This window comes from Rhinoraja longicauda, chromosome 18 (genome assembly GCF_053455715.1).
Source record: "Rhinoraja longicauda isolate Sanriku21f chromosome 18, sRhiLon1.1, whole genome shotgun sequence".
NCBI classification, from domain to species: Eukaryota; Metazoa; Chordata; class Chondrichthyes; order Rajiformes; family Arhynchobatidae; genus Rhinoraja; species Rhinoraja longicauda.
The window spans coordinates 28,377,101-28,390,935 of record NC_135970.1 but is presented as its reverse complement, the minus strand read 5'-3'; the positions used below and the strand labels follow the sequence as shown (position 1 = coordinate 28,390,935).

The 13,835-nt window shown below is 43.5% G+C and overlaps 1 protein-coding gene across 3 annotated transcripts in view; it reads right to left on the bottom strand.

Moving 5' to 3' along the window:
* The window catches only part of dennd2b (DENN domain containing 2B), a 243,904-nt gene that overhangs the window by 10,871 nt on the left and 219,198 nt on the right, over positions 1–13,835 (bottom strand). For all 3 annotated transcript variants that reach the window (XM_078415402.1, XM_078415401.1, XM_078415403.1), the window contains one exon: positions 11,314–11,462. In XM_078415402.1, the coding sequence (XP_078271528.1) occupies positions 11,314–11,462 (149 nt within the window). The remainder of the gene's footprint in view (positions 1–11,313; positions 11,463–13,835) is intronic.

Genomic DNA, 13,835 nt, shown 5'->3' with positions numbered 1-13,835 from the left:
CGACCCTAAGCTCCTAAATGAGGCCTTATTTTCTTATCTTCACCCACCCAACAAGGCAGTGATCTTCAGCAAGTCGCCTCCCATAGCGCCGTTGGGACCCAACCACTGACCCTGCCACACTTTCCTTTGCCTAAGCCACAAAGAAAATGTGCAGCAGCAGCTCTCTAGCAACTGAGATGTTCGGTCTAATGCATCACTGAAGTGTGTAGTTGCAGGTCAGTGATCAAAGTAGTCATTGGGAAACCCAGGTAGCTTTGTGTGCCTTTTAGTGGTCACACCTACTGCTTCGCTGTTTTGGGCAAATACAAGAGTGTGCACACAAATTTACACACAAATCCCAATAAAGGAATGATATGAATGTAAAAGCAACAAGTGATGCTGACATGCAGATTTTGTCATGTCAATTACCTATCTATCTGAAATAGTGTGCATTTCCCAGGATTATAGAAACATAGAAAAATAGGTGCAGGTGTAGGCCATTCGGCCGTTCGAGCCAGCACCGCCATTCAATAAGATCATGGCTGATCATCTAAAATCAGTACCTCGTTCCTGCTTTTTCCCCACATCCCTTGATTCATTTAGCCCTAAGAGCTAAATCTAACTCTCTCTTGAAAACATCCAGTAAATCGGCCTCCTCTGCCTTCTGTGACAGAGAACTCCACATATTCACAACTCTCTGGGTGAAGAAGGTTTTCCTCATCTCAGTCCTAAATGGCCTACCCCTTATTCTTAAACTGTGACCCCAGGTTCTGGACTCCCCCAACATCGGGAACATTTTTCCTGTATCTAGCCTGTCCAATCCTTTTTATATGTTTCTATATGATCCCCTCTCATCCTTCTAAATTCCAGTGGATACAAGCCCAGTCGACCCATTCTTTCATCATATGTCAGTCCCGCGATCCCGGGAATTAACCTGGTGAACCTACGCTGCACTCCCTCAATAGCAATAATGTCCTTCCTCAAATTAGGAGACCAAAATTGCACACAATACTCCAGGTGCGGTCTCACCAGGGCCCTGTACAACTGCAGTAGGACCACCTTGCTCCTAAACTCAAATCCTCTCGCAATGAGGCCATTAGCTTTCTTCACTGCCTGCTGTACCTGCATGCTTACTTTCAGTGACTGATGTACAAGCACACCCAGGTCTCGTTGCACCTCCCATTTTCCTCATTCAGATAATAATCTGCTTTCCCATTCTTGCCACCAAAGTGGATAACCTCACATTTATCCACATTATACTGCATCTACCATGCATCTGCCCACTCACCCAACCTATCCAAGTCACCCTGCAGCCTCATAGCATCCTCATTGCAGCCCACATTGCCACCCAGCTTTGTGTCATCCACAAATTTGGAGATGTCACATTTAATTCCCTCGTCTAAATCGTTATGGAGGATTTGGAAACATTAAGTTAGAAGATTATTAGGATTCCGGGGGATTTTATTGCTTAGTTGTTCTGTTTGTTATATCATCTTGTGCCATCTTGTGGAGATTTTGGGTAGTCACTGGTAAATGCATGTTGAAATCTTGAAACTGTAAACATATTGGTCCTCCTGTGCTGATAATAAATAGGAGTAAATACTGGAAAAGGGAAACTAAGCCAGGGCTGTGTACATAAAAGTGTGCCCAAGAGAGTGTACACACTCCAGAGTTGCAATGGCATTGAAGTAATTTATTATCAGTAATGTAAGAAAAAACTGCAGATGCCGGTTTAAATCGAAGGTAGACACAAAATGCTGGAGTAACTCAGTGGGACAGGCAACATTTCTGGCGAGAAGGAATGGGTGACTTTTCGGGTCGAGACCCTTCTCAGTCTGAATAGTTTGTCTCGACCTGAGACGTCACCCATTCCTTCCCTCCAGAGATGCTGCCTGTCCCGCTGAGTTACTCCAGCATCTTGTGTCTATCTTTATTATCAGTGGTCTCCATTGAGGAGACACTTGAGCAAGTACACATATAGACAATAGACAATAGGTGCAGGAGGAGGCCATTCGGCCCTTCGAGCCAGCACCGCCATTCAATGTGATCATCGCTGATCATTCTCAATCAGTATCCCGTTCCTGCCTTCTCCCCATACCCCCTGACTCCGCTATCCTTAAGAGCTCTATCTAGCTCTCTCTTGAATGCATTCAGAGAATTGGCCTCCACTGCCTTCTGAGGCAGAGAATTCCACAGATTCACAACTCTCTAACTGAAAATGTTTTTCCTCATCTCAGTTCTAAATGGCCTACCCCTTATTCTTAAACTGTGGCCCCTTGTTCTGGACTCCCCCAACATTGGGAACATGTTTCCTGCCTCTAACGTGTCCGACCCCTTAATAATCTTATACGTTTCGATAAGATCCCCTCTCATCCTTCTAAATAGGAAAATATTGGAAAAGTTTACAGGGGTAATGGCCAAAGGCGGGCAAATGGGACTAGCTTAGATGGGGCTTCTTCATTGTCGGCATGGACAAGTTGGGCCGAAGGGTCTGTTTCCATGCTGTACGACTCCATGCCTGTACAACTCGATGTCCAAAGTCCAACCAACTAACTGCAGCTAGTCATGGCTTAAAATGATGAAACATTTCTTCACTCAGAGTACTCTAGGAATGAACTAAAAATGCACTTCCTACACCTTTGACATTTACTGTGACACTTAACAAGTTACCAAGAATTTTTTGAAAAGGTAGAACTATGGAACTGCAGATGCTGGTTCACACAAAAGGACACAAAGTGCTGGAATAGCTCAGCGGGTCATCTCTGGAGAATATGGATAGGTGACATTTCGGGTCGGGAGTTACCACAGCACTTTGTGTCCAACCCTTGAAATTGACTTATTATCAACATAAATCACTTTAATAAACACCCAAACCCCCCTTAGTTGATTACAGTATGGGGAAAGAAAACCAAGTGGAAAAATGACTAAATCGTTACATTGCATTTCCAAGATGAAATATTTATTTGACGAGTTCCAGATGCTGCTATCTATTTTAATCATTAATTTAACAAATGTTCTATGAGGACAAATTTCTAACATGTTTGACAGAACAAATGGGGAGCAAAGGAACAAACTGTAAGTGAAGTACATACCTTCCGAATGCTGTCATTAGCTGTCAGAAGGACCTCTTGCTGGTGTTTGTTTAGACTGCTTTGCAAACAATGTGGGGATGATATCTATTTCATAAGAAACTTTCCATCAAGCAATCAAACACTGTTTTAGATCAGTATTGCAGCTGAGAAAATATCTGGGAGACTTCTTGTGACCGAGTTCTCGGTTATTTAAAAAGGCACCATGTCTACTTGTATAGGAAAGAACTGCAGATGCTGGTTTAAATCGAAGGTAGACACAAAATGCTGGAGTAACTCAGCGGGTCAGGCAGCATCTCTGGAGAGAAGGAATGGGTGAGGTTTCGGGACGAGACCCTTCTTCAGACTGATGTCAGGGGAGGGGGCAGGACAAAGATAGAATGTAGTCGGAGACAGGAAGACTAGTGGGAGAACTGGGAAGAGGAAGGGAATGGAGAGAGAAAGCAAGGGCTATCTGATGTTAGAGAAGTCAATGTTCATCATGGGGTGTAAGCTACCCAAGTGAAATATCAGGTTCTGTTCCTCCAATTTGTGCTGGGCCTCACTCTGACAATGGAGGAGGCCCAGGACAGAAAGGTCAGATTGGGAATGGAAGGGGGAGTTGAAGTGCTGAGCCACCGGGAGATCAGGTAGGTTAAGACGGACAGAGTGGAGGTGTTCAGCGAAACGATCGCCAAGTCTGCGCTTGGTCTCGCCAATGTAGAGAAGTTGACATCTGGAACAGCGGATACAGTAGATGAGGTTGGAGGAGGTGCAAGTGAACTTCTGCCTCACCTGGAAAGACTGTTTGGGTCCTTGGACCATTTCTACTTTTTGTTTAGTGAATTCATATGTATTTGCATGTGGAGATTGGTGGTCGTGGATATATCCCTGCTCTAGTTATCCAGATGGCCAGCCTAATAATTCAAAGAATGCAAGTTCAAATACTCCCCATGTGAGTTTGAGAATTTGAATACAGCTTATAAAAATACTGGAATAGAAGTTTGTTACCAGTAATAAATGGACAGCAAAAGTATAGATTAATGTAAAAACACACTGGTTTACTGATATCCAGGGGAAAAAAGCCTCTCAGTCTTTACTCACACTGGCTTATAGGTAACTCTCGTTCAACATTTAATTGTTCGATTGTCGGATCATTTGACAATTAAACATTCTTGTCTTTTGACATCATTGTGGATTATATTTAGTAGCCTTTTTGAAGTATCTTTGCAAGTCATAAAGTTGGGGAAGGTGCTTCATCAGCCTCTCTGGCAGCAAGCGACGGGCAATAAAGGAGGTCCTTTCCAGTGCCAAACACAACCTGAGCATGACTGAAGAAAAGAATACAGCAATTTGGTGGATGCTTGTTTAGATTCCCCAGTTGCAATGGTCAATTCGATCAGGATATTCACTGGTCTCTCTTTCAACTTTAGAAACCTGTTGTCTTTATCTTGATCTATCCACCACCCATGGCCTCCTTTCACTTCCAGCACATGCCTTTATCCCCTTTTGTTCAATCTTCTTTGGCAGTTTTCCTCGTCGCTCAGTTCACTGCATGATTCCAGCTGCCATTGTCCAGATACTAAAGCAACAGGGACACATCCCCTCCACTCCAAGGTGTGTGGCACAGAACTGCCATGCCGATACTTCCCTGAGATTGCAGGCTTACAAAGGTTGTGCTGGGAGCAGAATGGATGGGCAGGTGAGCCTTCAAGCCCTGTTATTCTATTATGGCGATGATGACAGTTTATTAAGAAGAAAAATCCAACTACAAACTTTTGCAAATGGGGTTGATGGAACAATCAGTGATCCCAGTTGGAACAGAGGAGGGTGATGCATTTGGATAGTGCGATGGTAATAGACATCACAACTTCAGTCTTTTCTCATTCTCAGACCCAATTCCACATCTGCTTGGAAGTAGAAATTCTGTTTCTCAAACTGTGGGGGGTAAAATTAATAGTCCCCTGCACCTATTGAGAAGCCACTGACTATGGGTGCCTTCTGATTGCAGTGCAGTGCTCAGCTGAAGCTGCCTGGCCATTTGAACCATTTCAGCAACTATCCAAAATAACCGTGTCAGTCACTGAATTAAAGCAAAAGATGTTGTAAGTACTCTCAGTAACTGTGGAGAGACCTTTGGTCAGAACTGTTCAAGATATTGAACCTCCCCTTTCATGGATCAATGTGTCCTGCCATTGAACATTACCGGACACATCAACAAGGAGCCAATAATTAGCAATGTTTCAACCTTGTCTGCACTTCCTTAAAGCATAGGAAGGAACTGCAGATGTTGGTTTATACCGAAGATAGACACAAAATGCTGGAGTAACGGTGGGACAGGCAGCATCTCTGGAGAAAAGGAATGGCCGACGTTTCGGTCGAGACCTTTCTGACTACTAATTGCACTACTTAAAGCCTGCTTTCTTTCCTTATTATAGAACAGATGTCTTGCAAATTATTTGTTGCTCAAGTTCCTTGAAAGGAATTGCTTCCTAATCATCCTAGGCTGATACAGTCGTCTTTGCAGAGTCATTCTCCTAAGCCCTCGTCCAGCAGTTCCTGTTGCCCTCTGCATCATTTGTTCATTGTCTGCATCATGCTAGGTTCTAAGTGGAATGGCTACTCATTTGTTTATGTACGGGAGCAAATAAATTATCAGCAAAGGTCCATAAACATGTACTACACCACTTCCTGTTAGCCTTTGTAACTTCAAACAAGCAAAAGCACGGAAATCATAATACCAGATGGAAAAGGTTAGCAACTCTCCCGCAAACTCCAGCTCAAACTCCATCATCAAGTTTGCTGATGACACTGTGGTGGTGGGCCGGATCTCCAACAACGATGAGAAGGCCTACCGGGAGGAGGTGGCTGATCTGGCACTCTGGTGTCAGGACAATAGCCTCCTCTTGAATGTCACTAAAACAAAGGAGCTGATTGTGGACTTCAGAAGGGCTAAACATCCAAGGACGTACACGCCACTGGAGATAAATGGGTCTACTGTGGATAGGGTGAGCAGTTTTAAATACTTGGGAGTCCGCATCACAGAGGATCTGACGTGGGCAATGCACATTGCCGCACTGGTGGGTAAGGCTAAGCAGCGCCTTTACCACCTTAGACAACTGAGGAAATTCAGAGTGTCTCTGAGGATCCTTCATTGCTTCTACTCTGGGGCTGTAGAGAGCAACCTGTCCGGCAACATTACAGTCTGGTTTGGGAACAGCTCTGCCCAGGACAGGATGGCCCTGCAGAGAGTAGTGCGTTCGGCAGAACGCACCATGGGAACTACACTCGTCCCCCTGCAGGACCTATACATCAGGAGGTGCAGATCCAGAGCAAGCAAGATCATGAGGGACCCCTGCCACCCCAGTAACGGACTGTTCCAGATGCTACGATCAGGCAAACGCTGCGAAAACGGAGAGGATGAGACGGAGCTTCTTCCCACAGGCCATCAGGACTGTCAACTTTTATAACCCCAGAGACTAAATTTTTGTCGACACTAATAGTAACTTATTAACTTTATTTATATGCTGTAACTGTAATTCTTTTTTGTGCACAACCCGCAGGCATTGCCACTTTCATTTCACTGCACATCGTGTATGTGTATGTGACAAATAAATTTGACTTGACTTGAAATAAGGAATGATTCATAAGGTCATAAGTGATAGGAGCAGAATTAGGCCATTTGGCTCATCAAGTCTACTCCACCAATCAATCATGACTGATCTATCTTTGCCTCCTAACCCCATTCTCCTGCCTTCTCCCCATAACCCCTGACACCCATACTAATCAACAATATATCTATCTCTGCCTTAAAAATATCCATGGACTTGGCCTTAACAGCCTTCTGTTGCAAAGAATTCCACAGATTCACCACCCTCTAACTAAATAAATTGCTCCTCATCTCATTCCTAAAAGAACGTCCCTTAATTCTGAGGCTATGAACTCTAGTCCTGGACTCTTCCACTAGTGGAAACATCCTCTCCACATCCATTTCTGGTGTGTTTGTGCAATGGTTTGCCCTAGCACCAAGTTGGATAATTCCAAAATATGCTGGCACATCCTTGCTTGAAAAAAATCCATGTCATGATTTTTGTTCCCTAAGAACAGATGAAGCCGATATGATTAGGCAGGCAGATGCTGTGCCATTTGCATGCTGATTCATGAAATTAAAGAACTCTCTCAATGGCAAACCCATAATGGCACGGGGAAAGAGGAAAATTGTACAAAAAGCTACAGGAACAAGGACAATGGAGGTAAGTAATAAGGGACAGGTGGGAATGGCATATTTCTCCGACAGAGTAATGGACTGATCATTGGACTACAGGCAGCAGTCACGTAGACAGCAGCAGCATTGATGCCACAGATGTACACCTCCGTGAACTAAAGATCTAAAGATATCAGTGTACAGTCCTTCAATCAATGCTCACGGTGCAGGGAATGGCAATGTTAATACATTAAAGCGAATTGAGTGGAGGTTCTGAAATATAGAAATTTATCCAGATAGATCACTTTAAAGAACTCAATTTTTTCTTGATTTAATGAGACCTATTAATAATGTAGGTTGAGACCTTTTCATCCAATTTGTGTTGCTAAGGGGCCATGCACGCATTGATGAGATTAGCATGTGTGCAGAATATGACAAGGGCATGACGGTAGGGCGAATCATAACAGGAATCACCAGTCCAATTTCCCAATGGGTAGGACTTCAACAGAAATCAATGCAAATGCTTCAAAATATGGGAACAAACACTCCCCAGAGCCCTACTCTGCACTGTGAAGGTTCTGCCCATGTTAGAGCTCCCCAAATGCAACACGTTGCCTTTCTCTGTATTAGATTCCATCAACTATTCATCAGCCCACCTGACCAACTGATCAAGATTCTGCTACAACCTTTGACAACCATCTTCACTATCTACAATATCACCCACTTTTGTGTCATCTGCAAACTTGCTAACCATGCCATGTACGTTCTCATCCAAATCATTGATATATATGACAAACAGCAATGGACCCAGTGCAAAATTGTGAGGCACACCACCAGTCACAGGCCTCCAGTCTGAAAAGGAACCTTCCACCATCACCCTCTGATTCCTTCCATTAAGCCAATTTCTATCCATTCAGCTGTCTCTCCTTGAATCCCATGGAATCTAATCTTCCAGAGCAGTCTACCATGCAGAACCTTGTCAAATGCCTTACTAAAATCCAAGTCGACAACATCTACTGCTCTGCCTTCATCGATCTTTTTGGTAGTGTTGCTGCCTTACAGCGAATGCAGCGCTGGAGACCTGGGTTCGATCCCGACTATGGGTGCTGTCTGTGCGGAGTTTGTACGTTCTCCCCGTAACCTGCGTGGGTTTTCTCCGAGATCTTCGGTTACCTCCCACACTCCAAAGACATACAGGTATGTAGGTTAATTGGCTTGGTAAATGTAAAAATTGACCCCAGTGTGTGTCGGGTAGTGTTAATGTGCGGGGATCGCTGGTCGGCGCTGACCCGGTGAGCCGAAGGGCCTGTTTCCGCGCTGTATCTCTAAACTAAAATCCTCAAAACAAACTCAGATTCGTGAGACATAACCTCCCACGTACAAAACCATATTGACTATCCCTAATCAGCCCTTGTCCATCTAAGTTCATGTATATCTTATCCCTCAGAATACTATAGTAACTTTCCAACCACAGATGGTGAGGCCACATTTGGAGTATTGTGTTCAGTTTTGGTCACCCTGTTATAAGAAAGATGTTGTTAAGCTGGAAAGGGTGCAGAGAATATTTACGAGGATGTTGCCAGGACTATAGGGCCTGAGGTATCGGGAAAGATTGTGCAGGCTAGGACTTTATTCGTTGAAATGCAGGAGGATGGGATGTGATCTTATTGAGATATATAAGATAATGAGAGAAATAGGTAGGGTACATGCACAATCTTTTACCCAGAGTAGGGGAATCAACAACCAGGAGATATAGGTTTAAGGTGAGAGAGGTGAGATTTAAAAGGGTATGGTAGGTATCTAGATCGAGCTGCCAGTGGAGGTAGTTGAGGCAGGTACTATCACAACATTTAAAGACATTTGGACAGGTACATGGATAAGAAAGGTTTAGAAGGATATGGGCCAAACGCAGGTAAGTGGGACTAGTGTAGATGGAGAATTTTGGTCGGCATGGGCAAGTTGGGCTGAAGGGTCTGTTTGCATGCTGTATAACTCTATGACTGTTTATAGCTCACTGAAGTTGGCAGCACAAGTAGATAAGTTGGTAAAGAAGGCCTATTGTATGCTTGCCTGCATTGCTAAAGGCAATGATAACAAGAGTCAGGAAGTCATGATGCAGGTCTATAGGAATTAGTTAGGCCACATTTTCAGTATTGCCTGCAGTTCTGGCCGCCACAATTTAAAAAAAGACTTGGATGCTTTGTAGTGGGTGTAGTGGAGGATAACCAGAATTGCCAGGAGTGGTGATAGAGGGAGAAACCGTAGTGGTGTTTAAGAGACTTTTAGATAGGCACATAGAAATGCACGGAGTAGAGGGATATTGATCATGTACAGGCAGATCAGATCAGTTTATCTTGGCATCATGTGTCAACACAAACATCGTGGGCCGAAAGGCCCATTCCTGTGTTGTACTGTTCTATGTTCCATGTTCTAAACCAGGGCAGGTGGCACTAGGTTAGATGGGGCAACGTGATCAGCGTGGATGATCTCCCTGTTTCTATGCTGTATGACTCTATAAACAAACAGAGTTCCTCGAGTAGTTTATTTTTAGTCCAGATTCCGGCAACTGCTGTCTCTTGTGTCACCATTGACATTACATTTCAGTAGGAGCTGCAGCACACAAACCAACAACATTGCACTATCTCTGTGCAATACTACTCTACCCTCATAAACAATTTCAATTTCCTGTTTGGAATGACTGCAATATTGACTGCATTTGCGAAATGCCTCACATTCTTTTCCTACACCGAAACATGTTGATGAGTATCGTAAACTAAATGCAGTAAATGCTGTTGATTTGTTCGATTTTCTCAGTTCATCGGGAATAAAAACATTGTACCAAGCAATGCAAGTGCCCCAGTCCATAATATCATCCTTTTTACAGTTAGACTTTTGAAGGCATAGTTATTACTATTGTACCGAAAATGATTAGTAAGACTGACTGGATGAGTTTATCACAGATATCTTCGTTTTTCACTTTTAATACAAGTAGAGGGGGATGTCATGAACTCAAAAGCAGTGATCACTAAACCTGTAGTGAGACCATAAACTTTTATTTGAACTTTTCAGGGAGGATCTGAGCATTTTATGATTCATTTTCTCGCAAGAGAGATGGGAGATTGAAGAGTTAGTCTATATTGCTTTGGGCACATTATCTGCCAACAAATCACTAACTTGTTTCATTGTAAATGTCAAAGTAGTTTAGTTGACGGTTCTCTCATTAAATCATGCATTAACAAAAGGAGAAAAAAACTTATCTTAAGATTTATTCTCCCTTGCAGCAGTTTCTTCGAATATTCAAGTAAAATTTTAGTTAATACTTTTGGCATATTTTTCTGCGTTCAATTTTATCAGAAGTATTTACCTTGCACAGGTGAGAGACACAAAATGCTGGAGTAATTCAGCGGGACAGGCAGCATCACTGGATAGAAGGAATGGGTCATTCCTTCCCTCCAGAGATGCTGCCTGTCCCGCTGAGTCACTCCATCATTTTGTGTCTACAGTGTAAACCAGCACCTGCAGTTCCTTCCCGCCATACACAGGTAATGGCTTTACCAGGGTGCCCAACGGAGCAGCGATTAGCACTGATACCTCACAGCTCCAGGGACCTGGATTGGATCTTGACAATGGGTGCTGCCTATGTGGAGTTTGCACACCCTCCCTGTGACTGTGTGGGTTTCTCTGGGTGCTAATTTTCCACCAACAGACATGTTGGTAGGTTAATTGGCTACTGTAAATTTTCCCTGGAGGGGGAAGGGTGACAGGAGAATGGGGAGGCCGTAAATTGATGTGGAAGTGAGAGATACAAAGGGATTAGTGTTGACGGGTGCCTGATTTTCAGCACGGACACCAAGGGCAAAAGTGTCTGTTTCTGTGCTGCATGACTCTAACACCAAATTTACTTTTGTTACTGATGTCATGAAATTAGCTACAAGATTGTATTGTTAAGGAAATAACATTATTGATCAGGGTCATGTCTGTGATACATTTCCATGATTTCTTATGATCCCAAGTCATTCAAGGACAGATGGACGAAAACAAAATAAAATGCTGCCATTTTACCTCAGTTTATCTGCGATGAATATCACCCGCCGTTCAAGCAGCAGAGATGCAAACACCCTGATAATTTGACGTATGCTGAGGCAACGGAAAAGACAGTCAAAATCCACGTGTTCCAACCGGGAGTCCATGGGGCGGCGAAGCTCAATCACCTAAAACAACAAAGTTAGTGGTCAGACTGCTGAACAACAGAGCCACACAGGTACATGTGACACTGCCGTGTAAAGTCAGTCATGCACAGTAACACAGTTTCACAGAGTCATGCAGTCAATACAGAGAGTCACGCAGTCATGCAATGTCACATGAATCAGTCATGCAGAGTCATGCAGTCAAGCATCATCACGCGACTTGGTCACGCAGTCATTCAGCATAGTACAAAAGCTTTCAGTCCGCACTGACCATAAAAACATTTACTATTCCTATTTTATTCTTCCCCTCCATTCTCATCAACAGAACCCCTATTGCCCTATACATTAGGCCAATTGCAGTGGCAAATTAGTCCACTACCCTCACATCTATGTGACATGGGAGGAAACCTGCGTGGATGGAGGAGAGGGAAAGAAGTGGGTGACAATGGCAGGGAGAGTGGAAAGAAAGTTGTATGAGGGGGAAGGATCGGATTGCATGAGAAGGGGTGGGGGGGTGGGGTGCTGATATGAGAGAATTAGATGGCAGCACTGTGGTGCAGCGGTAGACTTGCGACCTTACAGTGCCAGAGACTCGGGTTCAATCCTAACTATGGGTGCTTGTCTGTACGGATTTGTACGTTCTCCCTGAGACCTGCGTGGGATTTCTTCGGCATCTCCAATTTTCTTCCACCCTCCAAAGATGTACACAGGTTTGTAGGTTAATTGGCTTGGTATAATTGTAAATTGTCCATAGTGTGTGTAGGAGAATGTTAGTGTGCAGGGATCGCTGGTCGGCGCGGACTCGGTGGGGGGAAGGGCCTGTCTCCGCACTGCGTCTCCAAACTAAAGTAAAATTCAATGTTTAGGCCATTGGCTTGCCTGTGATCCAAGCAGATTCAAGAGGCAAGAAAGTTTAATTGTCAATGGCATCACAAACAGAACAATGAAATTCCTTATTTGCTGCAACTCTGCAAGTGCATTAATGCAACAACACAACAAATAAATGTACAATAAACAATAATACAATAATTATCTGTTACACCAGATACCAGACCATAATAGTGCAATCCAAAGTCTGTAGTGTAACCAATATTAAGTCCATGACAGTTTATTGCTGAGTTAGGGTTGAAGTTAGTGTCATGCAGTGTAGTCCAAGAGCCTGATGATTGTTGAGAATGCGCTGCTCTTGATCCTGGTGGTAACAGTTCTCAGGTTCTAATATGGTGGCAGTAAGATAAGGGGCATGGTCAGGATGTGTGGGTCTCCAAGATATTAGCTGCCTTCTTGAGGCAGTAGATTCCTTCAATGCTGGGATCTGTAGATTCCTTCCTGCTTTCTGCAGCCTCTTTGTACTTGGGCATTCGAGTTGCTGGACCAGGCTGTGATGCAACCAGTCAGTATGCTCCCTACAGTACATCAGTGCAAGTTCAATAAAGTACTTAATTGACATGCCATATTCTCTAAATCTTCTGAGGAAATAGAGGCATTGAAGAGCCTTCTTCGTGATTGCATCAATGTACTGGGCCCAGGACAGATCTTCAGGGATATGCACACCCAGGGAACTTGAAGTCATTGTTTCTCTTCTCTACCGTTCCATCGATGAAGAGGGATTCATGGACCTTTGTTTGCCCTTCCTGAAGTCAACTATCAGCTCCTTGGACTTGCTAATGTTGAGAGCAAGATTGTTGTTCCAATACCGTTCATTCCAATTGTCGATCGCCCTCCTGCACCCTGACTTGTCTTAAACAGTTAAAACTGACGATATCATTGGCAAATTAAACTGGCGTTTGAGCTGTGTCTGGGTTCACAGGCATGGGTGTAGAGAGAATGGAGCAGAGGAATGAACACACAGCCTTGAAGTGCCATTATGCTGATGTCCTGCGAGGAGAAAGTGTTGCCAACTCATTCTGATTGAGGGATTGCAGTGAGCAAGTCGAGGATTCCATTGCGTAGGGATGACCAGCTCTCTCAGTGTGATGAGATGTTTAAAGGGGATGATGGCGTTGAATATCGAGCTGTCAAACACCATTATCATCCAGTTAGCAGTCTTCCAGTTGCTGGTACGTTAATTGATATACCAGACAATTACTTTTATTTAGATTTAGATCACATCATTTAGATTTAGGAAGCATTCTGGTACCTATATACCACAGGAACAATGTTGTCCATTGCTTCCGGAAGATCATGATGCATATGATGTGATACTGAATGCTTTCTGATTCTAAATAACTATCATCATAACCAATAATTCATGTGGACTATATTTTTTAAATATGGTTATATAAGGAATAGTGCACTTTTTACACCTAGTTTTACTTCAACTAAAAACATTACAGCTTTCAGTTTATGATTTGTGATTAATGGACATCTTGTTTGAATTACTGTCTTATTGTCCAT